The sequence below is a fragment of the Physella acuta genome, unplaced genomic scaffold (genome assembly GCF_028476545.2).
Source record: "Physella acuta isolate Inbredline_101_S28 unplaced genomic scaffold, ASM2847654v3 ptg000131l, whole genome shotgun sequence".
Lineage (NCBI taxonomy): Eukaryota > Metazoa > Mollusca > Gastropoda > Physidae > Physella > Physella acuta.
The window spans coordinates 695,997-719,273 of NW_026731650.1; the positions used below are offsets into that span (position 1 = coordinate 695,997).

Consider the following 23,277-nt stretch of genomic DNA (forward strand, 5'->3'; position numbering starts at 1 on the left):
ATTTATTATGTTAAATAAGAATGTTAGAAGCTTTTTAAGAGTTTAATTAACAAAAAAATTACTGTATCTTGTCCTCGCAGGTTGAACCAACAGATTCCAAAGAGCGCGTGATTGTTTTCTTTAAGATTAGACCTGATCCAATCACACCAGACAATGTGCAGACAAACATCATTGTATCTTCCATGATTGACTCCCCTTTAAATACTTTGTATCATGCTGTTCAAAAGGTGGGTTTCCATTGATTTTTTAGTTGTTTACCAGATGATTATTTAACTGTATCTAAATTTTGATATGTGAGATTTTTCAACAATATCTATTTTTAGTATTAAATGCTATTTTCTATGTTCAATTATCTTTCTCATGTTTTTAAATATGTTAACAACTGGATACTTTTCTATAGGTCTATGCACCTTTGTTACTGGATGATGGCAAGTATAGCAGAACCATTGACCCCAAGCTTCAGAGCCTACTCAGTGAACTAGAGGCTGGGCTCGGCTCAGCCATTCGTAAAAGGGATCCAAGTTTTAAAGGGCGATCAGAGCGCGAGGAAAATTTAGGAAGTATGCTTAACAATTATTTGGTTGATATTCTGTAAAAAATTTATTCTTTCTTAACTATTGAAATTTCTTTTAAATATAAAATCAGTTATTTTGTTTTAGTTTTTACATAGCCAGTCATATTTAATTAGTCTGCAATGTTTCTCAAAGAAAAACAGATTGACCTATTTGTTAAAATATTTATTTGTCCTAACCACCAGGTATTTTAACTCCCATGGATGAGTTTCAATACTGGCAAGAAGTATCTAGATCAAGTGCTGGAGGGGACTTGAAAGAGGCAGCTGAAAGTTATTCAGAATTATTTGCCCCCATTTCAAAGGATTATGGGGGCTTAGATGCCATGCCATTGGTTGATGGAATGGAGCTAGTAGAACTAACACAAGACACATTAGATGATGTGTGGAAGCAGAGTAGCCCCCCTTACCCAGAAGAAAGAATGAGGCATCTTATGGAGGTTATTTGTAAGTTGCACATTAGCTTGAATTTATGGAGTTATAACTAGATATTATTATTTTGAATCTTGGGGAAATTATTTTTACATATTACTCTATGCTCTAAAATCACAATAGTGTCTATATTTTGTGTTTTTAATGGTGCTAGACTATAATCGCAGAAATCTTGTCTAAACCTTAAGAACAGTACACAAACCAAGTAGTGTTTTTGTAGGAAAAGAAAATGTGGTTTTTAAATTGGTTTAGGATTAAGATCAAACATTCATTGCTACAGTAGACAATAGTCAAGCCAGTTTATTGAATTTTCCTAGTGTTACGAACATTTTATTTGTATCAAAGCAGGAGCATTATTTTTACAAGTATTATTTAATTTTTTAGCTGGATCTCTAGGCAGATATGTCCAGCAGAAACTAGCAGGGGTCAATATGTGGACAGGCCAGTTTAACTCTGTGCGTGAGTCTTTAAGGCTAGGGATAGCCCTCTGTGAGCGCTGGACCAATGCATGTGAAACCTTGACCGCCCAGTTCTGGAAGAGGTATGCACCACATCCATGGAAGGGAGAGATCTGTCGACCAAAATCTCTTAAAAAGCTGGGAGAAAGACTTGAGGAGGTAATTTCTGTAAGGCTGGCGTTAAACCAACAGGCCAAGCTTAGGGTTAAATAATAGTAACCCATGTAGCATCTTTAAACAAAAGCAGATACATGATAATAAACAAATCAATTCTTATCTTTGGCACGTCACTGTAAAGTTAGGGAAAGATAAACAGCTTGTAGTATGCTTCAGTTTTAGGTTAGGTGTTATTTTTATCGACAATGTTCAATCAAATGATTTCTTGTTGAAAGGTTTTCTAAGATATACCCATCTTTTTAATTTTAAAAATGTACTCATTTAAATTTAAATTATTTTCTCATTTTGAAACTTCAGATTCTGTCAATCAGAACAGTTCATGAGCAGCTGCTGAGACTTTTGACTGCCCAAGAGCAGAAAGAACTGGGTGTGTCTGAGGCGTTCACCCCCTTCCTGGGTCTGAACCCCCTGCAGTACAACCCTTACACCCAACCCCTTTGGGCCGCAGCAGTGCAGCAGTATGAGCGCTCTATGGAGCCAGCACAGCAGAGGATTGCAGGCAAGCTGAGAAACCAGTTCCGACAGTTGGATCAGAACCCACAACAGGTGAACTATTTCATTGGTTTATGTAGACAGTTGGATCAGAGACCACACAACAGGTGAACTATTTCATTGGTTTATATAGACAGTTGGATCAGAACCCACAACAGGTGAACTATTTCATTGTTTATATAGACAGTTGGATCAGAGACCACACAACAGGTGAACTATTTCATTGGTTTATATAGACAGTTGGATCAGAGCCCACATCAGGTGAACTATTTCATTGGTTTATATAGACAGTTGGATCATAGACCACAACAGGTGAACTATTTCATTGTTTTATATAGACAGTTGGATCATAGACCACAACAGGTGAACTATTTCATTGTTTTATATAGACAGTTGGATCATAGCCCACAACAGGTGAACTATTTCATTGTTTATATAGACAGTTGGATCAGAACCCACAACAGGTGAACTATTTCATTGGTTTATATAGACAGTTGGATCAGAGCCCACAACAGGTGAACTATTTTATTGGTTTATATAGACAGTTGGATCAGAGCCCACAACAGGTGAACTATTTCATTGGTTTATATAGACAGTTGGATCAGAGCCCACAACAGGTGAACTATTTTATTGTTTTATGTAGACAGTTGGATCAGAGCTCACACAACAGGTGAACTATTTCATTGTTTTCTATAGACAGTTGGATCAGAACCCACAACGCAACAGGTGAACTCATTTGCTGCTTGTGTGGCTAACTGAAAGACAGATCTTTGTTTTAAGCCATTTTAATTTTAGCATTTAAAACAAATGTCAAGTTTAAATAAAAAACCCACAGCATCTTTCTCTAGACAATTAATCTTTTGGTCAAGGAGAGCTAAAACATCTTGACACTTGACACATCTATTGTTTATACTGTGTTTATGTGTGATTTCATACAACAGTGTTAAATTACTTTGTTTACATGTTACCATTTATAATATTTTTTTACCTCAGCTTCTGAGAGAGTTCCAGAGATACAAAGAGCTGGTGAAACGTCCAACAATTACAAAAGAATTGATGGCAGAAAGGTGAGATGTGTTTAATGGACTCGTTTCAGAACATAACCTCATATGAATCATTGTTTGTCTTAATTTTGTTTTAAAAAAAATTTCTCCAGAGAAACTCTCCTTGGTCAGCTGATCACATACATACGACAGGTCAGCGAAGAGTTCAACTCTTGCACCGGCAGAGGAGGCAGTGGAAAAATTCCAAAGGGAAAAAATAATCCTGAAATTGTCAACAACATCATCTATGTCAGACAACTTGAAGCTAAGGCAAGTATTTCTATATGAAAACTAGGGATACAAAAATAAAAGAAAGGAATTAATTAGAAATAGCATACTTTTGGCCCTTTAGATTGAAGAAACTGATTGCTGATGATTGGCTAACTTTTGGCTTTTAGATTGAAGAAACTTGTTTGATTGATGATTGGCTAACTTTTGGCTTTTAAATTGAAGAAACTTGTTTGATTGATGATTGGCTAACTTTTGGCTTTTAGATTGAAGAAACTCATTTGATTGCTGATGATTGGCTAACTTTTGGCTTTCAGATTGAAGAAACTTGTTTGATTGATGATTGGCTAACTTTTGGCTTTTAGATTGAAGAAACTTGTTTGATTGATGATTGGCTAACTTTTGGCTTTTAGATTGAAGAAACTCGTTTGATTGATGATTGGCTAACTTTTGGCTTTTAGATTGAAGAAACTTGTTTGATTGATGATTGGCTAACTTTTGGCTTTTAGATTGAAGAAACTTGTTTGATTGATGATTGGCTAACTTTTGGCTTTTAGATTGAAGAAACTTGTTTGATTGATGATTGGCTAACTTTTGGCTTTTAGATTGAAGAAACTTGTTTGATTGATGATTGGCTAACTTTTGGCTTTTAGATTGAAGAAACTTGTTTGATTGATGATTGGCTAACTTTTGGCTTTTAGATTGAAGAAACTTGTTTGATTGATGATTGGCTAACTTTTGGCTTTTAGATTGAAGAAACTTGTTTGATTGATGATTGGCTAACTTTTGGCTTTTAGATTGAAGAAACTTGTTTGATTGATGATTGGCTAACTTTTGGCTTTTAGATTGAAGAAACTTGTTTGATTGATGATTGGCTAACTTTTGGCTTTTAGATTGAAGAAACTTGTTTGATTGATGATTGGCTAACTTTTGGCTTTTAGATTGAAGAAACTTGTTTGATTGATGATTGGCTAACTTTTGGCTTTTAGATTGAAGAAACTCGTTTGATCGCTGATGCACTGCTGGGAGACCTTGGGGGTTTCCAGAAGTTTCAAAAAGACATGGACAGCTTGAAGGAGGATCTCCAAACTTGGCGTCGGGACCAGTTTGATGAGTGGTCTCGTGATATTCAGGCTTTGATAGATGACCATCGCAACCCTTTAAGGTGGGACAGAGTGTAATCTAGTCATATCTGGCTGGTCAATAAATTAACTAGTTCTTTAAAGCTTTTGATAGAATTTATTATCATCAATTAATTTCATCTTGAAGCGGATTTTTAAAAAGCACATTGCTTGATTTATTTATGAGGTCTTAATTAATTATTGAAAATTGATTAGTATGTCCAAAAATGTTTACTAAATAGAATTTATAAGATTTGGTAACTTAAATAAACCTCTTTTAAATTATCTCTTGAATATTAGTGATATAATTACTTAAGAACCCTTTGATTGAGTTAGCCTCATTTTTTAGTTATTTATTTTGTAAAACAAAATGTAGGTAGCATATGTATGTTTTTGGTTAAAGATGTAGTGTATGGGACTTTAAACAAACCTGGACAGAAATTGCATTGGTTGTAATTGAATGCAGACAGTTTGGCAATAGAGCACACAACAAATGCATTAACATGTTAGATGTTGTTAGCAACTGATGTTTTCCTCCCTAGCCTTGAGACCAGTGGCAAGCTGATGGAGTTGAACCACAGAGACGGCAAGCTGATTGTCAACTACAACGAGAGGCTGGTGACACTGCTCAGAGAGGTGCGGCTTCTGGGCTCCATCGGCTTCTCTGTGCCCGTCAAGATTCAACAAGTGGCAGAGACCGCCCAGAAGTTCTACAGGCATGGTGTCATCCTAAAGCAGGTAGGCTGGACATGTCCAGGTTTGTCCAGTAGACTGGACATGTTTGTATGTAGGGGCTGTTAGTGTTCTAATTAAATATAAACATCTCTTCCATACTTGAGGGAATATTTTTTCCAGTATGTATTTTAGATGTTTTGTTTATTGTGTTTTAACTTATTTTGTAATATCTGTAGATTGACAAATACACTGTCATGAAAAACTGATGAAATCTACAGTAGACCCGTGTAGGAGTTAAATAACTTCACTGACCTAATACAAATGCTTTGACTGTCACAGGTTGCCCATTTCTACAACACCATAGACCAATAACTTGACTGATCTAACACAAATGCTTTGACTCTCACAGGTGGCCCATTTCTACAACACCATAGACCAACAGATGCTGCCCTGTCAGCAGGCCATGATGTTGGACTCTGCCATGGCATTTGAAAAGTTGGTCAAGAGCCCTAAAGCAGGTAACCTGAACTGTTCCCCCCCCCCCCCACCACATATTTGTTTCCTGTTCAGGGGCTGGGGGCTAGAACTCAAGGTTCCCAGTTGGATGTTTAAATATGGCTGTTTGGTCGTATTTGTAAACAGTTCACCTCACATAAATATAGCTGGCAGCACACTCTTAGAGACAAGTGAAAACTATTTCCTTTGCCTCGCAAGACACTATCAGCATGCAATGCTGAGGGTACTATACTACATTTTAACCATCTGATGATGTAGTTGGGTTATATTATTCTGCTAAGGCTTAAATATTTTTACCTCATGTACTATCTTACCAAGATGCTAAGAAATGTAGGGTTTAAATTTCTTTTATATGAAAGTACATGATCAAATTAGTTTGATATAGATCTTTATCAGGTATAATAGTACAATAGAAATGGACTTGTCCTTGCCCTTGAAGGTTACAAGGCCAAAGGTGAAGACATCCAAGTGACATGGGACAACCCAGAACAAATGGAGAGCTACATCAAAAAGTTGCAGACAGCAGCAGACAGACTCACAACTGAGAACAGAAAGCTGAGAAAAGTCCATTTTGTCATCTCACAAAAAGTAACTCTCACTATTTATAATTATTCTAAAAATAGTTGTGTCATTAGCGTTAAGGGATTTATTGAAAATAAATTACATTAAAATTAACTTTTAAATTATAGACTTATTTTTCCTGGAAAAACCTCTTTTTTATTTCATATAATTCTATTTTTATATACAAAACACCATATCACTTTCACTGAAGTGCTGTTAGCATTTGTCAATACTAGCATAGCACTTTTTTATCAAATTCCAATTGGGCTTTCCCCCCAAAGAGAGTCAACTAAAATGTTATAAAAAGGGAAGTTGACTGTAAACAAACTTTGTGCCATGTTGTGATGTCACAGGTCCAGCAGCTGATGGGCATTGACCTGCTGCGCCAGCCCCAGCGCTGGAAGGATGGGGTCATGGAGGTCAGGCACCTCATGTCCTCGCTGGTTCAGCAAGGCTTCGCCAGCGAGAACATGACCCCGTGGAAGGCCCACTGGGACAGGCAGCTGTACAAGGCCCTGGAGCACCAGTACCTGCTGGGGCTGGAGGCTCTCAATGAAAACTTGCCAGAGATCAAGGTCGAGCTCACTTTCAGGTGACTAAATCTCATTTTTTTTCTAAATCTATTTCAATAGTTTAATCAAAATACAATTTGTATTGTGGTAACAAAATGGCATTTCATTGTAAATCTATTTCAAAAGTTTTAGCAAAGTACAATTTGTATTGATTTCTTTTATAAAAAGGTAATGTAAAGTTGCCCTTTCATAGTGCAGATGAAGTAGAGTTCATATGTTTCTTGAATTCGGCATATGAAGGAATGTTGTGTTCAACATAGTGCCCAGCTGCCTTTACTCAAGGACAATTGGGTTAGAAGTCAGGCACTCGACCACACCATCCCATGATTTCTTTTATAGATGTGTGTTAAATTACTGGCAGTTATACTGAAACCTATTTTTAAGCTAGTATAATCAACCATAGCCCAAATCTTAAACCTGATTCTACATTTGATACCATTGGAAAGTTAAAAAAAAAACATCAATCATTTATCTAATATCTCACTGACAGGCAACAAAAGCTTCAGTTCCGCCCACCATTTGAAGAGATCAAAGCTAGGTATTTTAGAGAGATGAAGAAGTTCATCAACACCCCAAATGTCTTCAAAGGTGTGGGAGATGGGACAGTTGAGCTCATCTTCCCTGCCATCATTGACCACAATGGCCAGAGTTTTATCACCTGCTACAGAAAAGCTGATTTACTTTTTACCAGGTTGGCTGCTGTTAAGGACCAATTTAAGGTAAAGTGAATCTCCTCCAGATTTCTGTCTTAAGTAAAATTCTGGTTGACAGTTTCTTAACATTCTATAATGTGTTGGGAAGAGTTAAGTGTCATTAACTGAATATTGATTGAACTTGTAGAAAAGTTTGACTAAATGTCCTGTCCACATCACCAGGACTGGGTTGTGCTGGGATCTCTAGACCTGGACCAGTTTGTGGGAGACAATTTACAGGAGCTGTCAGACTGGGAGAAAAACTTCCGAGCCTTGAAAGCAAGGGGGAGAGATGCGGAGAAACTACCCAGGTAAATCTAAGTGGAAATTACCCATACAAAATATATTATAAATTATTATTTTAATTTTTCCCCAGCTTCATTTCAGATGTTTAACTAAAATTTAGATCACAAAGATTTTAAATTGATTTTTTGTTTCTGTGGTTTTAAAAAATAAGTTTAAAAAAAAATTTTAAATTAATTTTTTGACGTTTCAACATGATCTCAATAATTCTATATTTCCATCCAGCCAAATGAAAGTGGACTGCATCATTGTCAACACCATGCCGGTCAAGTCTGTGGTGGACGACCACATCCAGCAGCTGTTTGATGCCCTGCTCAGCTCCCTGCGCAAGTCCATCAGCCAGGACGTCACCCAGATTGACACGTTCGTGTCCGGCGCCACAGAGACCCTCTCGCAGAGACCACAGACTGTTGAGGAGATTGGAGCTGCTAATGCCAAACATGCAGAGTTCAGTGCCACCAGGAAGGAAGTAAGTCTCATCAGTGGTTCCCAAGTTAATGGTGGGTGCCCCCAGGAAGTAAGTGAGTGATAGTCGCATCAGTGGTTCCCAAGTTTATGTTGGTCTGTGATCCTGACTTCTTCACATCAAAACTGTATTTAGGACATAGCTTTGAGTAGTTATTTTTTTAAATTATCAGTTAAAAAAAAACAACAGAGAAACAAGATAACATTGTATTGCAGGTGAAGCCATTGTTTGATAAAGCTGAAAGTAAAAACAAACTGCTGAGGTCAGTAGCAGGGGGTGGGGTGGATTCCTTGACCCAGCTACAGAGCAGATGGGACAAGTTTGAGATCATGATGGAGTCACACCAGCTGATGGTCAAAGAGCAGGTAACCCAACCCTTTTTCCTCAGTTTTCTTCCCTTTTCAAATAATTTTTAAATTAACAAAAATTAAAGATATTAATATCTTACCCAGTTTTTTTTAAGGCAACTGACAGTTTTTAGTTTTCAATGTATGATGAAACAACGTTGTTGGTTGATTTGTTGCCAGGTGGAAGTGATGAAGAGCAATGTTCAGTCACGCGTGAAAGCCTTCCAACAGGAAGTTGAGAAGTTTGCTGCCAGGTGGCACCAGTTGAAGCCAGGTGACGACGCCCTGGACGGGGACAAGGCAACTCTGGACAAAGCTGTTGCTGTAATCAAGGAGAAGCGCCAAGAATTCCTGGAAATTGAAGAGAACATGAAAAAACTTGTGTAACTATTCTTTAGATTTTTTTGATGGTCTAAATCAGGGGTCTCCAAATTACGGCCCGCGGGCCGGATGCGGCCCGCTAGGTCCTCTCATCCAGCCATCAGAGATCTTTTAGTCCACGAAAAAAAAATGTTTGTTGTAGGTGGCTGCGGAAAAATGCCACCCCAATGAGATGCTCGGAAGAAACTCTGGCCCCCAAACTTATATTTGATAGTTAATGCGGCCCTCTGGGTGAAAAGTTTGGAGACCCCTGGTCTAAATGAAAGATTCAAGCTCTAAGATATTAACATTTTATGATTTGTTGATAGATATTATTTTTTCGTAAGCCAAAGTATTTACTTTGATTAATTATGAACGTAAAATCATTTTAGTTAGTAGTAAAAGAATTAAATAGAAAGATTAAATGTCCGTTGATTATTATAGTTAATTTTTGTTCTAGCTTAAAAGATTTAATTATTTCACTAACTAAAATGTGTTGAAGTTGAAAAAAATGTAAAATATTAAAAAGTTTACCCCAGTTTGTGCTAGCCCTTTTATGTGCCAGATTTTTCTACCATTTGCTCAGATTGTGTATGTCCACAGCTCAGATTGCCAGCCCTTTCATGTAACAGATTTCTCTACCATTTTCTACAATTGTTTATGTACACAGCTCAGATTGCCAGCATTTTGACATTGATGTGCCAGATTTCTCTAATGTTGAGGAGCTGAAAGAGGACATGGCACGCTGTGAAGGAATGTGGTCACTCTATGAAGAGTTTAACTCTGGGCTGCAGGATCTGGCCAAAGAGGACTGGATTTCTTTCAGGTAACATATGGATTGGCGTTATTTTAAAGTAAAAAATACACTTTAATTTTTATGTGTGCTTTAGGCCACATATTTGGGGCAGAAGTTAATATGATAGCAAAAATATTCTTTTTAAAAAATTCAATAGTTGTCATTTTAAAAATGTATGTTCCTAATTTGGAAGTAACAATATTCATGGAAGTGTGAATATTAAAACTATTTTTTGCTGACAGATCTAAAGCTTACCTGTTTGAAGAGTTCCTGGGTGGCTGGTATGAGAAGCTCAAAGCAAGGGAGACTACTACCATGACTGTGAAAATCCAGAAGGACATAGAGACTTACAAGGTATGTGATTGTGAATGTTTGTTTGATTTTTTTTCAGGATTTCAGTTTTAATTTACACTATCCTTTATTATGTTAAAGATACTTAAAGATTGCTATATTAGCTAGTTAAATTGGTGACATTTTTGTTCCTATAATGTCTTATCCAGTGTTTTAATAGTTATAATATAACATTAATGTTTCCCAAATATTTTCCAGAATGTTCTCCCAGTGTTGAAGTGGGTGCGGGGTGAACCTTTGTCCCAGGACCACTGGCTGGACATGTTCAGACTGCTGCAACTGCCAAGGGGAACCACTCTGGAGAAACTGACCTTTGGCCACATCCTGTCTGTCAGTGACAACATCATCAGGAACGCTGACGCCATCAAGGAGCTCAACCAGAGGGCTCAGGGGGAGGTGACCATCCGCGAGGCCATCAGGGAGCTGGAGCTGTGGGGGGCCGGGGCCGTGTTTGTCTTCACGGAGTACGAGGACAGCAGCAAGAACAAATTAAATCTAATCAAAGACTGGAAGGACCTGGTCAATCAGGTAACTGTATACAAGGTCATTGTATTGCATGGTGATCTCATTACATTGTCACAATGTGTTTTCTGTGATTATACAAGGCCATTATGTCACCACTGTCTTATTTGATGGTGATCCAAGTATAATATCACCAATGTTTTTTATTGGTCAGGTTGGAGACAACCAAAGCCTCCTCCAGTCCCTGAATGTTAATATTGAACATGTTGTCCATTGGTCAAGTTGGAGACAACCAAAGCCTCCTCCAGTCCCTGAATGTTAACATTGAACATGTTGTCCATTGGTCAGGTTGGAGACAACCAAAGCCTCCTACAGTCCCTGAATGTTAACATTGAACATGTTGTCCATTGGTCAGGTTGGAGACAACCAAAGCCTCCTCCAGTCCCTGAAGGACTCGCCCTACTACAAAAGTTTTGAAGACAAATCCTCCGTCTGGGAGCAACGACTTGCTGACCTGGATGAGTACCTGCACAACTTGAACCAGATCCAGCGCAAGTGGGTCTACCTGGAGCCCATATTTGGCAGGGGGGCGCTGCCGAAGGAGCAGGGGAGGTTCAAGAGAGTGGACGATGACTTCAGGTTTGTAGTTCTGACTGTCTTTAATTAAACTCATGTAGTTAGAGCGCTACCTCTAGCTTACAGTGTCAACCCTGACTAAAATTAAATGATCTTTTGAGCAGGGCTATCATGAGAGATTTCAACCATAACTAAAATTAAATGATCTTTTGAGCAGGGCTATCATGAGAGATGTCAACCCTGACTAAAATTTAATGATCTTTTGAGCAGGGCTATCATGAGAGATTTCAACCATAACTAAAATTAAATGATCTTTTGAGCAGGGCTATCATGAGAGATGTCAACCCTGACTAAAATTTAATGATCTTTTGAGCAGGGCTATCATGAGAGATTTCAACCATAACTAAAATTAAATGATCTTTTGAGCAGGGCTATCATGAGAGATGTCAACCCTTACTAAAATGAAATGATCTTTTGAGAAGGGCTATCATGAGAGATGTCAACCCTTACTAGAATGTAATGATCTTTTGAGCAGGGCTATCATGAGAGATGTCAACCCTTACTAAAATTAAATGATCTTTTGAGCAGGGCTATCATGAGAGATGTCAACCCTTACTAAAATGTAATGATCTCTTGAGCAGGGCTATCATGAGAGATGTCAACCCTTACTAAAATTAAATGATCTTTTGAGCAGGGCTATCATGAGAGATGTCAACCCTTACTAAAATTAAATGATCTTTTGAGCAGGGCTATCATGAGAGATGTCAACCCTTACTAGAATGTAATGATCTTTTGAGCAGGGCTATCATGAGAGATGTCAACCCTTACTAAAATTAAATGATCTTTTGAGCAGGGCTATCATGAGAGATGTCAACCCTTACTAGAATGTAATGATCTTTTGAGCAGGGCTATCATGAGAGATGTCAACCCTTACTAGAATGTAATGATCTTTTGAGCAGGGCTATCATGAGAGATGTCAACCCTTACTAAAATTAAATGATCTTTTGAGCAGGGCTATCATGAGAGATGTCAACCCTTACTAAAATGTAATGATCTTTTGAGCAGGGCTATCATGAGAGATGTCAACCCTTACTAAAATTAAATGATCTTTTGAGCAGGGCTATCATGAGAGATGTCAACCCTTACTAAAATTAAATGATCTTTTGAGCAGGGCTATCATGAGAGATGTCAACCCTTACTAAAATTAAATGATCTTTTGAGCAGGGCTATCATGAGAGATGTCAACCCTTACTAAAATGTAATGATCTTTTGAGCAGGGCTATCATGAGAGATGTCAACCGTGACAACCGTGTCTTGTCCCTGGTCAACCAGTCAGGTCTCAGAAACCTCCTGGTCACCATGCTTGACCAGCTGCAGAGGTGCCAGAAATCTCTCAACGAATTCCTCGAGGTCAGTGTCTAGGTTCCTCCATGTCTCAGCAACTTTATCATACTTTAGTAGCAAACACTTTGTGAAGGTGTAATGGTATATAATTTTAACACGTTTTTCTTAACTCAGCTTCGCGTTTGTGTGTTTGTGGATTTGTTTGTTGTTAAAATTGACATCGAAAATTAGCCCACTTCTGATTGCTCTAGAGACCTGAAATTTGGCATGCATGCTACTTTCGCCTAACAATTTCAGATGCAATCATAAAAACTAGCAATTAGTGACCGTAATTAGCTTAATTTAATTACGCCCCAAGGACCATAAAATTGAGGACATGATTTCTAAAGATACCGACAAGACTGGAGGCCTATTGACACAGTTACTTCGGCCCCAATCGATGTGAGCGCGCTGGCCGTGATCGTATAGTGGTTAGTACTTCGCGTTGTGGCCGCGACAACCCAGGTTCGAATCCTGGTCGCTCAAGATTTTTAGTCCGTGTATTTATAAACACTTAGTCAAGTCATACTTAATCAAGTCATTAGATAAAGTAGAAAATAAACTATATAAAAAACTTTTTTAAAAACCACGTTTTTCATGTGTAGCAACGGACTAAAAAGGAGAAAATAAAATACTTAAAAAAAACTTTTTAAAAAACCACGTTTTTCTTGTGGACTAAAAAGTAGAAAATAAATTTTTCTTTTGTTTCCTCGAGCTGTGCAGGTTCTTGTGATGACTGACAAAAAATGTGGGTCGGGCAGATGGGTCGGGAAATTTGATGGTGAACGCTCCCACGTTTTTTGTCAGTCATCACAAGAACCTGCACAGCTCGAGGAAGCACAAAAGAAAAATTTATTTTCTACTTTTTAGTCCACAAGAAAAACGTGGTTTTTTAAAAAGTTTTTTTTAAGTATTTTATTCTGAAGATGTAATGGTTTATTTTTTACACTTTTAAGGTGTAATGGTATATTTTTGTGTTTTTTTATTTGTTTCTTAGGAGAAAAGATCTCTGTTTCCACGATTTTATTTCATTGGTGATGATGATTTGCTGGAAATTCTGGGCCAAGCCACCAACCCAACAGGTATTTATTGTATAACATTACATGCATTGCATTTGTTCTTTTCCCACACTGTAAAGGTGGTTTTAAAGCTGGGTCCAAAGTTCCTTTATCCTGTCACATCTCTCCCTAGTGATCCAGTCCCACCTGAAGAAGCTGTTTGCTGGCATCCATGCTGTGGAGTTTGACCAGGACAACAGCCACATTGTTGCCATGAAATCTCTTGATGGGGAAGTTGTGCCCTTGAAAAGAAAGGTCAAGGTCACTCCTGAAGTAGAGGTAAGCTCTCAGCACATAAATACTTGGCAGTATTGCAAGTCATGCAAGTTGAAATTAAATAGAAATAATTTTTTCTATCGTTTTGATTAGGAATGGCTGGGCTAATAGACAGATGAAATTAAATTTTTAAAATCTGGTTTTCTTTAAGTTTAGCAAGACAAATTGAAAAAAAAAATGTTCTATTGCCATTAGGTTTGGTCAGACAAATTGGAACATGAAATGAAACTTTTTTTTTTTATTGCCATTAGGTTTGGTTGGGTAAACTGCATATAAAAAGAGATTATTTTTTCTCTTGCCATTAGGTTTGGTTGGGCAAACTGGCAGATGAAATGAAAGACACCCTGAAGGAATGTCTGACAGCCTGTCTAAAAGATGCCAAGTCAAGTCGAGGTGGTCTGGATCCAAATAAATATCCTTCTCAGGTTAGTTTTTTTTTGGGCAAATTTGTTGTACCAAATGTCTATCCTTATTGCTTTAGATCAGGAAGATTTCTTGAGACTAACATGACTATTATGTACTGGCATGAGGCTGGCTAGTTGGCCAGATTTTACTCCAATGTTTGACCAAATCCTGTTTTTGTAGATCTTGTGTTTGGCCGAGTACATCAGGTTCACAGAGAACTTGTTGGCCAGATTTTGCTCCAATGTTTGACCAAATCCTATTTTGCAGATCTTGTGTTTGGCCGAGTACATCAGGTTCACAGAGAACTTGTTGGCCAGATTTTGCTCCAATGTTTGACCAAATCCTATTTTGCAGATCTTGTGTTTGGCTGAGTACATCAGGTTCACAGAGAACTGTGAGGAGGCCATCAAGAGAGGCTCCCTGCGTGAGCTGATGGCCGAGGTGGACGGTCAGCTGGAGAGCTACACAAATGTTGACCTGGGCAGCATGCAGAGCACAGAGGCTCTTGGTAAGGTTGGGGTCAACAGCACGTGACAGGATTGATTTTTGTGACATCAAAGGACATTATTTTCATGATACCAAATAATATGATTGTTTGTTGTGACATCAAATGACATGAATAATTGTTGTGAAAAGCAAATGACAATATTGTTGTGACATCAAATGACATTGTGACATCAAATGACATAGATAATGGTTGTGACATCATATAACATGATTGATTGGCATGACATCAAATGACATTGTGACATCAAATGACATAGATAATTGTTGTGACATCAAATGGCTATTGTCATTACATCAAATGACCCGATTGTTTGTAGTGACATCAAATGACAATATTTTTGTGACATCAAATGACAATATTGTTGTGACATCAAATGACATGATTGTTTGTTGTGACCAGATGACATGATTGTGTGTTGTGACATCAAATGACATGATTGTTTGTTGTGACATCAAGTGACATGATTGTTTTTTTACATCAAATTACATCATTTTGTGTTGTGACATCAAATGACTTGAATAATTGTTGTGAAATCAAATGTCATGATTAATTGGTGTGACATCAAATGAAAATATTGGTGTGACATCAAATGACATGATTGTGTGTTGTGACATCAGATGACATGAGTGTGTGTTGTGACATCAAATGACAATATTGTTGTGACATCAAATGACAATATTGTTGTGACATCAAATGACATGATTGTTTGTTGTGACATCAAATGACATGATTGTTGTGACATCAAGTGGCATGATTATGTGTTGTGACATGAAATGACATGATTGTTTGGTTTGACATTACCCTTGCTGTCCCCAGTACTACAGCTGAAGCTGAAGGCCCTCATCCTGGACACAATCCACAACAGAGATGTCGTCAAACAGCTCATGTCATCAAATGTCAAGAGCCCACAGGAGTGGCAGTGGCAGAAACAGCTCAGGTTGGTTGCTTGAAGATGTTGACTTGTCTGAGCTAAGATGAACTTTACCATGAAGTGAAGTTACCCTTTTCAACCTGCAGTCCATGGACAGGTGAAGCAGAGTTCATCTGAGCGATAGTATGGTCAGCACGATGTCCAGCCTTATGTACTTTCCCAAATGTGAGAGGTTCTCATGAGAGCTGGGTGGACTCAGGGACATCCTATAGACTTGACTCTAGAATTGTCCCATTTAACCATATAAGGGAATTTTTAAAACATGCTGGTTTTCTAACAGATTAACTTCAACACATGTCCTTCTTAATTTAAGATCAGAAACACAAAACTGATTTGAATTTAGTTTTACCTTAAAATTATGCATAACAAATTTAAATTCTTTTACTGCAATGTTAGAAGTACCCTGCAGCTAAAGTTCTGACTTTGTCAAACAGGTACTACATGAGGAAGGACGGAATGTGCATCATGCAGATGGTGGACTCTGAGTTTGAGTACACGTATGAGTACCAGGGCAACGCAGCCAAACTGGTGCACACCCCATTGACTGACAAATGTTACCTGACCCTCACCCAAGGTATGTAGCCACTAGACAAATGGAGGGTTCTTTCATTTTAAACCATGTTAAAATCTGTTGTAAATTATTCTGATAGTAGACATAGTGTTCTATTGCCATGGTAACCATTTTAACTGTAGACATGGTATACTCTGTTGCCATGGTAACCATTTTGACAGTAGACATGGTATTTTCCATTGCCATCGTAACCACTTTAACTGTGGACATGGTATGTTCTGTTGCCATGGTAACCACATGGTATTTTCTGTTGCCAGGTATGCACATGGGTCTGGGAGGCAACCCTTATGGCCCTGCTGGTACAGGTAAAACAGAGTCAGTCAAAGCTTTGGGTGGATTGTTTGGTCGTCAAGTTCTGGTCTTCAACTGTGATGAGGTCAGTGGGTTAATTAACTTGTCTGATTGCTGTTGCTGGTGATGATGTTAGTTAATTAATTTGTCTAGTTGCTGTTTGTGACTTAGAGGGTGCTCTAACAGTCTAACTCTACCTTCTGTACCAAACTACAGTTGAAACAGTCTAACTCTACCTTCTGTACCAAACTACAGTTGAAACAGTCTAACTCTACCTTCTGTACCAAACTACAGTTGAAACAGTCTAACTCTACCTTCTGTACCAAACTACAGTTGAAACAGTCTAACTCTACCTTCTGTACCAAACTACAGGGCATTGATCTGAAATCCATGGGAAGAATTTTCATTGGCTTGGTGAAGTGTGGCGCCTGGGGCTGTTTTGACGAGTTCAACCGTCTAGAAGAGGCCGTGCTGTCCGCTGTCTCCATGCAGATCCAGGTCATCCAAGATGCCATCAAGAACAAGGCCAGGTCCATCGAGCTCTTGGAGAGAAATGTGAGTGACCGGAACCTGGACATTTGCCGATTATTTTCTTTTTAATTATATCATTTGGATCCTGGCATTATTTGGACAGCAGGACATTGCTACCCTGTCAATTACTCCCTAATCGTTCCTCCCCCCTGACTTCTCTCCCCCCCCCCCCCCCCCCCCCCGATCAATCAACCCCTTTCAATACTCCCCCAACCAAAAGCTGCAGTTTTAGGTTTTGGTCCAATTAATAACTCACCTATAATTTGGTTGGTATCAATTAATTTTTAATATCACATTAATTATAGATTTGTATCTGTACGTATAAGTATTAATCAGTACCAATTTTGTAATTATTGATTTTTGTCATTTGCCTACATGTAAATATTGATGAAAGCAAAACCCACTGAAACAATGGCTAATGTTTGGTGAACAACCCACAGGTGAATATCGACCACAACTCTGGAATCTTCATCACCATGAACCCTGCAGGTAAGGGCTACGGGGGCCGGCAGAAGCTACCTGACAACCTGAAACAGCTGTTCCGGCCAGTGGCCATGTCCAAGCCAGACAATGACCTCATCGCTGAGGTCATTCTCTTCTCTGAAGGCTTTAAACAGGCGGAGAATTTGGGCAGGAAGCTGGTCAGCATTTTTAATCTCTCAAAGTAAGTTGGTCAGTTTGTTTTTTAAATGGTCAGCCCAGTCTGTTGGTCAGTTTGTTTTCTTAATTGTTCAGCTCAATCTGTTGAGATTTTTCATTTTTCAAAGTTAGCAGAAATGCTGTCTTGAAAACTTTTGCTGTGGATAAAATTTTAATGTAACCAGTGACTCTTAATTTGATGACTCCAATGTAACCGACTCCTTCAGAGAGCATTTGACTCCCCAACAACACTGTAAGATTTGAATGTAACCCAATGACTCCTGTCTGACTCCCCTAAATCACTGTTTTTTAACCCCCTGACTCCTACAGAGAGCTGCTGACTCCCCAACAACACTGTAAGATTTTAATGTAACCTAATGACTCCTGTCTGACTCCCCTAAATCACTGTTTTTTAACCCCCTGACTCTTATAGAGAGCTGCTGACTCCCCAACACTGTAAGATTTTAATGTAACCCAATGACTCCTGTCTGACTCCCCTAAAGCACTGTTTTTTAACCCCCTGACTCTTATAGAGAGCTGCTGACTCCCCAACAACACTGTAAGATTTTAATGTAACCTAATGACTCCTGTCTGACTCCCCTAAATCACTGTTTTTTAACCCCCTGACTCTTATAGAGAGCTGCTGACTCCCCAACAACACTGTAAGATTTTAATGTAACCCAATGACTCCTGTCTGACTCCCCTAAAGCACTGTTTTTTAACCCCCTGACTCTTATAGAGAGCTGCTGACTCCCCAACAACACTATGACTGGGGTCTAAGAGCCCTCAAGACTGTGCTCAGTGGGTGTGGCAACCTCCTGCAGAATGTCAAAAAGTCAGGCAAGGGTAGGTCACTCTGAATTTTAAAAAAAAAAAAAACTTCTGTAGTTTAAAAAAAAAATCTTAGAGTTTTCTCCCTTCCATGAAACCTTTAACCCCAAGTCTCTATCTGTTGTCTGATGTCCTCCCCCAGTGAAAGCTGACAGCAGCCTGGAGGCCAAACTTGTGGTCCAGGCCCTGAGGATCAACACGCTGTCCAAGCTGACCTTCTCGGACAGCTCCAGGTTTGATGCTCTGGTCAGGGACGTCTTCCCTGGTGTGGAGTTCAAGGACATTGAGTACGAGACCCTGGGCAACGCCTTCAAGGAAGTTTGCCTAGAGAACAACCTGCTGGTCAATGAAAACCAGGTAACCAAGGGAGACAACTATTGACTGGACTTAGTTTGGATTTGTAGCATAGTTTTATCAGGTCTCCACTGCTTACATACAGTTGTGATACTGCTTGTATCCTTCAATATTTAAACTAAATTACTAAAACACTACACTTCTAAATATCACATCCCATTATTAAAATTTTATTTTAAATTAATCCTTATTCTGATATTATATTAATTGTAACTGATATTTAATTGACTGTTCTTCTATTTCATTTTTATCAGACAGACTGGATAAACGTATTCTTTTAAAACATTTCTCATCAACACTCTATTGAAAGACTAATAATGAACTTCTCTAATCTCTGAAGGTGAAGAAAGCCCTGGAGCTGTACGAGCAGTTGCGTCAGAGAATGGGAGTTGTGGTTGTGGGCCCTAGTGGCTCTGGCAAGACAACCCTGTGGAAACTTCTGCGCCAGGCCATGATGAAGCTGGGTAAAGAGGTCAAGCAGTACGTCATGAACCCTAAAGCCATGCCCAGAACACAGGTACGTTGTCAGCCACCAGAGAATTACAGTTACTATAGTTTTCAATTATTTTATTTAGCCAGATCAAATTGTTACAAGTTTGATTTAGTCCAGTAATTACACTGACAACACATGTCTAAGAATTCTTTCCAAACATCCACTGATTTTTTTTCCTGCAGCTTCTAGGTCACATTGACATGGACACCAGAGAGTGGACAGATGGTGTACTCACCTACAGCGCCAGACAGGTGGTCAGGGAACCGCAAGGTTGGTCATCAAATGGGGCAGTTTTAAGTTTTTATCACAATTTACAAAGTCAATGCTCCAATTTCCACTTTTAGTTTGTATCACAATATTCTGTTTCAGTCATCATAATATTTATTTTGACTCAGGATAAATCATTATTATAGGGTCAATCTTTGTACTGAACATTAGTAACATTTTAAACATATTTTTGGTTAATTCTTATATATTTATATATCTTGTTACACCTCCGATATTGTTGCCTTAAATTTATTTCTGTATTGATACATCAATGATATTTTTACTTTAAATATATTCCAATATTGGTACTTCTGATGTTTTTACCTAAAATTTATTCCTATATTGTTATATGATATTTTTATGTTATATAGTTACCAGTACTGTTACATTAGATATTTTTACCTAAAATATTCCCATTTTGTCACACATCTTAGAGGTGCAGTCATGGATTGTGTGTGATGGTGACATTGACCCTGAGTGGATCGAGTCCTTGAACTCTGTCCTAGATGACAACCGGCTGCTGACCATGCCATCAGGGGAGAGAATCCAGTTTGGTCCTAACATCAACTTCCTGTTTGAGACCCATGATTTAAGCTGTGCCTCTCCTGCTACCATATCTAGAATGGGCATGATCTTCCTCAGGTCAGTTGATGGTCACAAACTAATGTAGCAATGGCTATCACCAGTGTTTCTTCCAGACATTTTTCTCCGGAGGGTGCACTTGAAATTTTCGGGGGGGGGGGGGGGGGGGGCGGACAACAATTTTCTGGGTCTGGGTGCGGACACTGTCAAAAGTGCCTGGAAGAAACTCTGGCTATCACACTAATGTAGCACTCAGTGTGATACACTAAGCTGTTTATATTGACCTGTAGTGGCTACTATTGCCTGCTGAAACATTTTGACATGAAATTTGTTGCACTTGAGTGAGAAAAGATTGTTTTACAAATTAAAAAGTGAATCTTTCTCCCATACCTACCAAATGTTTTAAAAAGTTTTTATTTATTTCTAGTTTTTTAAAAATAGTTGTTATAGCGAGTAAACTTTTAAAAAAAACTGTCATTTATCAGAATCATGTTATAATAGACCTGATCTTTATCTGACTTTTACAATCTGAACAAGATATTTCTAGTTTAAAAATAGCAAGTAATTGTGATTATTCTGTTGTTGCTGGCTTATATTTGATTGATTACCCCTGCAAGTATTTTGTGACCTTATGATGTCAATAGATTTTCTTGTTGTCTCTACCAGTGATGTCTGTATAATGTCAATAGATTTTCTTGTTGTCTCTACCAGTGATGACCGTATAATGTCAATAGATTTTCTTGTTGTCTCTACCAGTGATGTCTGTATAATGTCAATAGATTTTCTTGTTGTCTCTACCAGTGATGACCGTATAATGTCAATAGATTTTCTTGTTGTCTCTACCAGTGATGTATGTATAATGTCAATAGATTTTCTTGTTGTCTCTACCAGTGATGTCTGTATAATGTCAATAGATTTTCTTGTTGTCTCTACCAGTGATATCTGTATAATGTCAATAGATTTTCTTGTTGTCTCTACCAGTGATATCTGTATAATGTCAATAGATTTTCTTGTTGTCTCTACCAGTGATGTATGTATAATGTCAATAGATTTTCTTGTTGTCTCTACCAGTGATGTCTGTATAATGTCAATAGATTTTCTTGTTGTCTCTACCAGTGATGTCTGTATAATGTCAATAGATTTTCTTGTTGTCTCTACCAGTGATGTCTGTATAATGTCAATAGATTTTCTTGTTGTCTCTACCAGTGATATCTGTATAATGTCAATAGATTTTCTTGTTGTCTCTACCAGTGATGACCGTATAATGTCAATAGATTTTCTTGTTGTCTCTACCAGTGATGTCTGTATAATGTCAATAGATTTTCTTGTTGTCTCTACCAGTGATGTCTGTATAATGTCAATAGATTTTCTTGTTGTCTCTACCAGTGATATCTGTATAATGTCAATTGATTTTCTTGTTGTCTCTACCAGTGATGTCTGTATAATGTCAATAGATTTTCTTGTTGTCTCTACCAGTGATGTCTGTATAATGTCAATAGATTTTCTTGTTGTCTCTACCAGTGATGTCTGTATAATGTCAATAGATTTTCTTGTTGTCTCTACCAGTGATGAAGATGTGGACGTGAAGGCACTGGTCAACTCGTGGCTGAAGATGCAGCCTGAGAGTGACCAGAGCAAGTTGGCTGGCTGGCTGGAGGATCACTTCTACAGGGGTCTGCAATGGGTGCAGAAACAGGTGGGTCCAAGTTTACTGGGGGGGGGGGGTCACTTCTACAGGGGTCTGCAATGGGTGCAGAAACAGGTGGGTCCAAGTTTACTGGGGGGGGGGGGGTCACTTCTACAGGGGTCTGCAATGGGTGCAGAAACAGGTGGGTCCAAGTTTACTGGGGGGGGGTCACTTCTACAGGGGTCTGCAGTGGGTGCAGAAACAGGTGGGTCCAAGTTTACTGGGGGGGGGGGGGGGGGGGGAATCACTTCTACAGGGGTCTGCAGTGGGTGCAGAAACAGGTGGGTCCAGGTTTACTGGGGGGGGGGGGGTCACTTCTACAGGGGTCTGCAGTGGGTGCAGAAACAGGTGTGTCCAAGTTTACTGGGGGGGGGGGGGGGGAATCACTTCTACAGGGGTCTGCAGTGGGTGCAGAAACAGGTGGGTCCAGGTTTACTGGGGGGGGGGGGGGTCACTTCTACAGGGGTCTGCAGTGGGTGCAGAAACAGGTGGGTCCAAGTTTACTGGGGGGGGGGGGGGTCACTTCTACAGGGGTCTGCAGTGGGTGCAGAAACAGGTGGGTCCAAGTTTACTGGGGGGGGGGGGGTCACTTCTACAGGGGTCTGCAGTGGGTGCAGAAACAGGTGGGTCCAAGTTTACTGGGGGGGTCACTTCTACAGGGGTCTGCAGTGGGTGCAGAAACAGGTGGGTCCAAGTTTACTGGGGGGGGGGGGGGGTCACTTCTACAGGGGTCTGCAGTGGGTGCAGAAACAGGTGGGTCCAAGTTTACTGGGGGAGGGGGGGGTCACTTCTACAGGGGTCTGCAGTGGGTGCAGAAACAGGTGGGTCCAAGTTTACTGGGGGGGGGGGTCACTTCTACAGGGGTCTGCAGTGGGTGCAGAAACAGGTGGGTCCAAGTTTACTGGGGGGGGGGGGGTCACTTCTACAGGGGTCTGCAGTGGGTGCAGAAACAGGTGGGTCCAAGTTTACTGGGGGGGGGGGGGGTCACTTCTACAGGGGTCTGCAGTGGGTGCAGAAACAGGTGGGTCCAAGTTTACTGGGGGGTCACTTCTACAGGGGTCTGCAGTGGGTGCAGAAACAGGTGGGTCCAAGTTTACTGGGGGGGGGGGGGTCACTTCTACAGGGGTCTGCAGTGGGTGCAGAAACAGGTGGGTCCAAGTTTACTGGGGGGTCACTTCTACAGGGGTCTGCAGTGGGTGCAGAAACAGGTGGGTCCAAGTTTACTGGGGGGGGGGGTCACTTCTACAGGGGTCTGCAGTGGGTGCAGAAAC

The 23,277-nt window shown here is 39.5% G+C and overlaps 1 protein-coding gene across 1 annotated transcript in view; it reads left to right on the top strand.

The window, feature by feature from the left end:
- Positions 1-23,277, top strand: part of LOC131935084 (cytoplasmic dynein 2 heavy chain 1) — a 51,971-nt gene that overhangs the window by 1,376 nt on the left and 27,318 nt on the right. The window contains exons 3-40 of the mRNA XM_059291374.1: positions 81-227; positions 401-560; positions 758-1,018; positions 1,388-1,620; positions 1,936-2,184; positions 3,124-3,197; positions 3,287-3,443; positions 4,391-4,566; positions 5,065-5,260; positions 5,607-5,715; positions 6,153-6,301; positions 6,628-6,866; positions 7,337-7,565; positions 7,722-7,849; positions 8,067-8,310; positions 8,523-8,672; positions 8,835-9,037; positions 9,685-9,840; positions 10,053-10,164; positions 10,360-10,689; positions 11,039-11,262; positions 12,477-12,609; positions 13,580-13,664; positions 13,774-13,919; positions 14,222-14,341; positions 14,502-14,527; positions 14,702-14,829; positions 15,646-15,766; positions 16,195-16,334; positions 16,589-16,707; positions 16,995-17,177; positions 17,594-17,817; positions 18,532-18,638; positions 18,766-18,980; positions 19,318-19,494; positions 19,653-19,740; positions 20,172-20,379; positions 21,886-22,015. Of these exons, the coding sequence (XP_059147357.1) occupies positions 81-227; positions 401-560; positions 758-1,018; positions 1,388-1,620; positions 1,936-2,184; positions 3,124-3,197; positions 3,287-3,443; positions 4,391-4,566; positions 5,065-5,260; positions 5,607-5,715; positions 6,153-6,301; positions 6,628-6,866; positions 7,337-7,565; positions 7,722-7,849; positions 8,067-8,310; positions 8,523-8,672; positions 8,835-9,037; positions 9,685-9,840; positions 10,053-10,164; positions 10,360-10,689; positions 11,039-11,262; positions 12,477-12,609; positions 13,580-13,664; positions 13,774-13,919; positions 14,222-14,341; positions 14,502-14,527; positions 14,702-14,829; positions 15,646-15,766; positions 16,195-16,334; positions 16,589-16,707; positions 16,995-17,177; positions 17,594-17,817; positions 18,532-18,638; positions 18,766-18,980; positions 19,318-19,494; positions 19,653-19,740; positions 20,172-20,379; positions 21,886-22,015 (6,276 nt within the window). The remainder of the gene's footprint in view (positions 1-80; positions 228-400; positions 561-757; positions 1,019-1,387; positions 1,621-1,935; positions 2,185-3,123; positions 3,198-3,286; positions 3,444-4,390; positions 4,567-5,064; positions 5,261-5,606; positions 5,716-6,152; positions 6,302-6,627; positions 6,867-7,336; positions 7,566-7,721; positions 7,850-8,066; positions 8,311-8,522; positions 8,673-8,834; positions 9,038-9,684; positions 9,841-10,052; positions 10,165-10,359; positions 10,690-11,038; positions 11,263-12,476; positions 12,610-13,579; positions 13,665-13,773; positions 13,920-14,221; positions 14,342-14,501; positions 14,528-14,701; positions 14,830-15,645; positions 15,767-16,194; positions 16,335-16,588; positions 16,708-16,994; positions 17,178-17,593; positions 17,818-18,531; positions 18,639-18,765; positions 18,981-19,317; positions 19,495-19,652; positions 19,741-20,171; positions 20,380-21,885; positions 22,016-23,277) is intronic.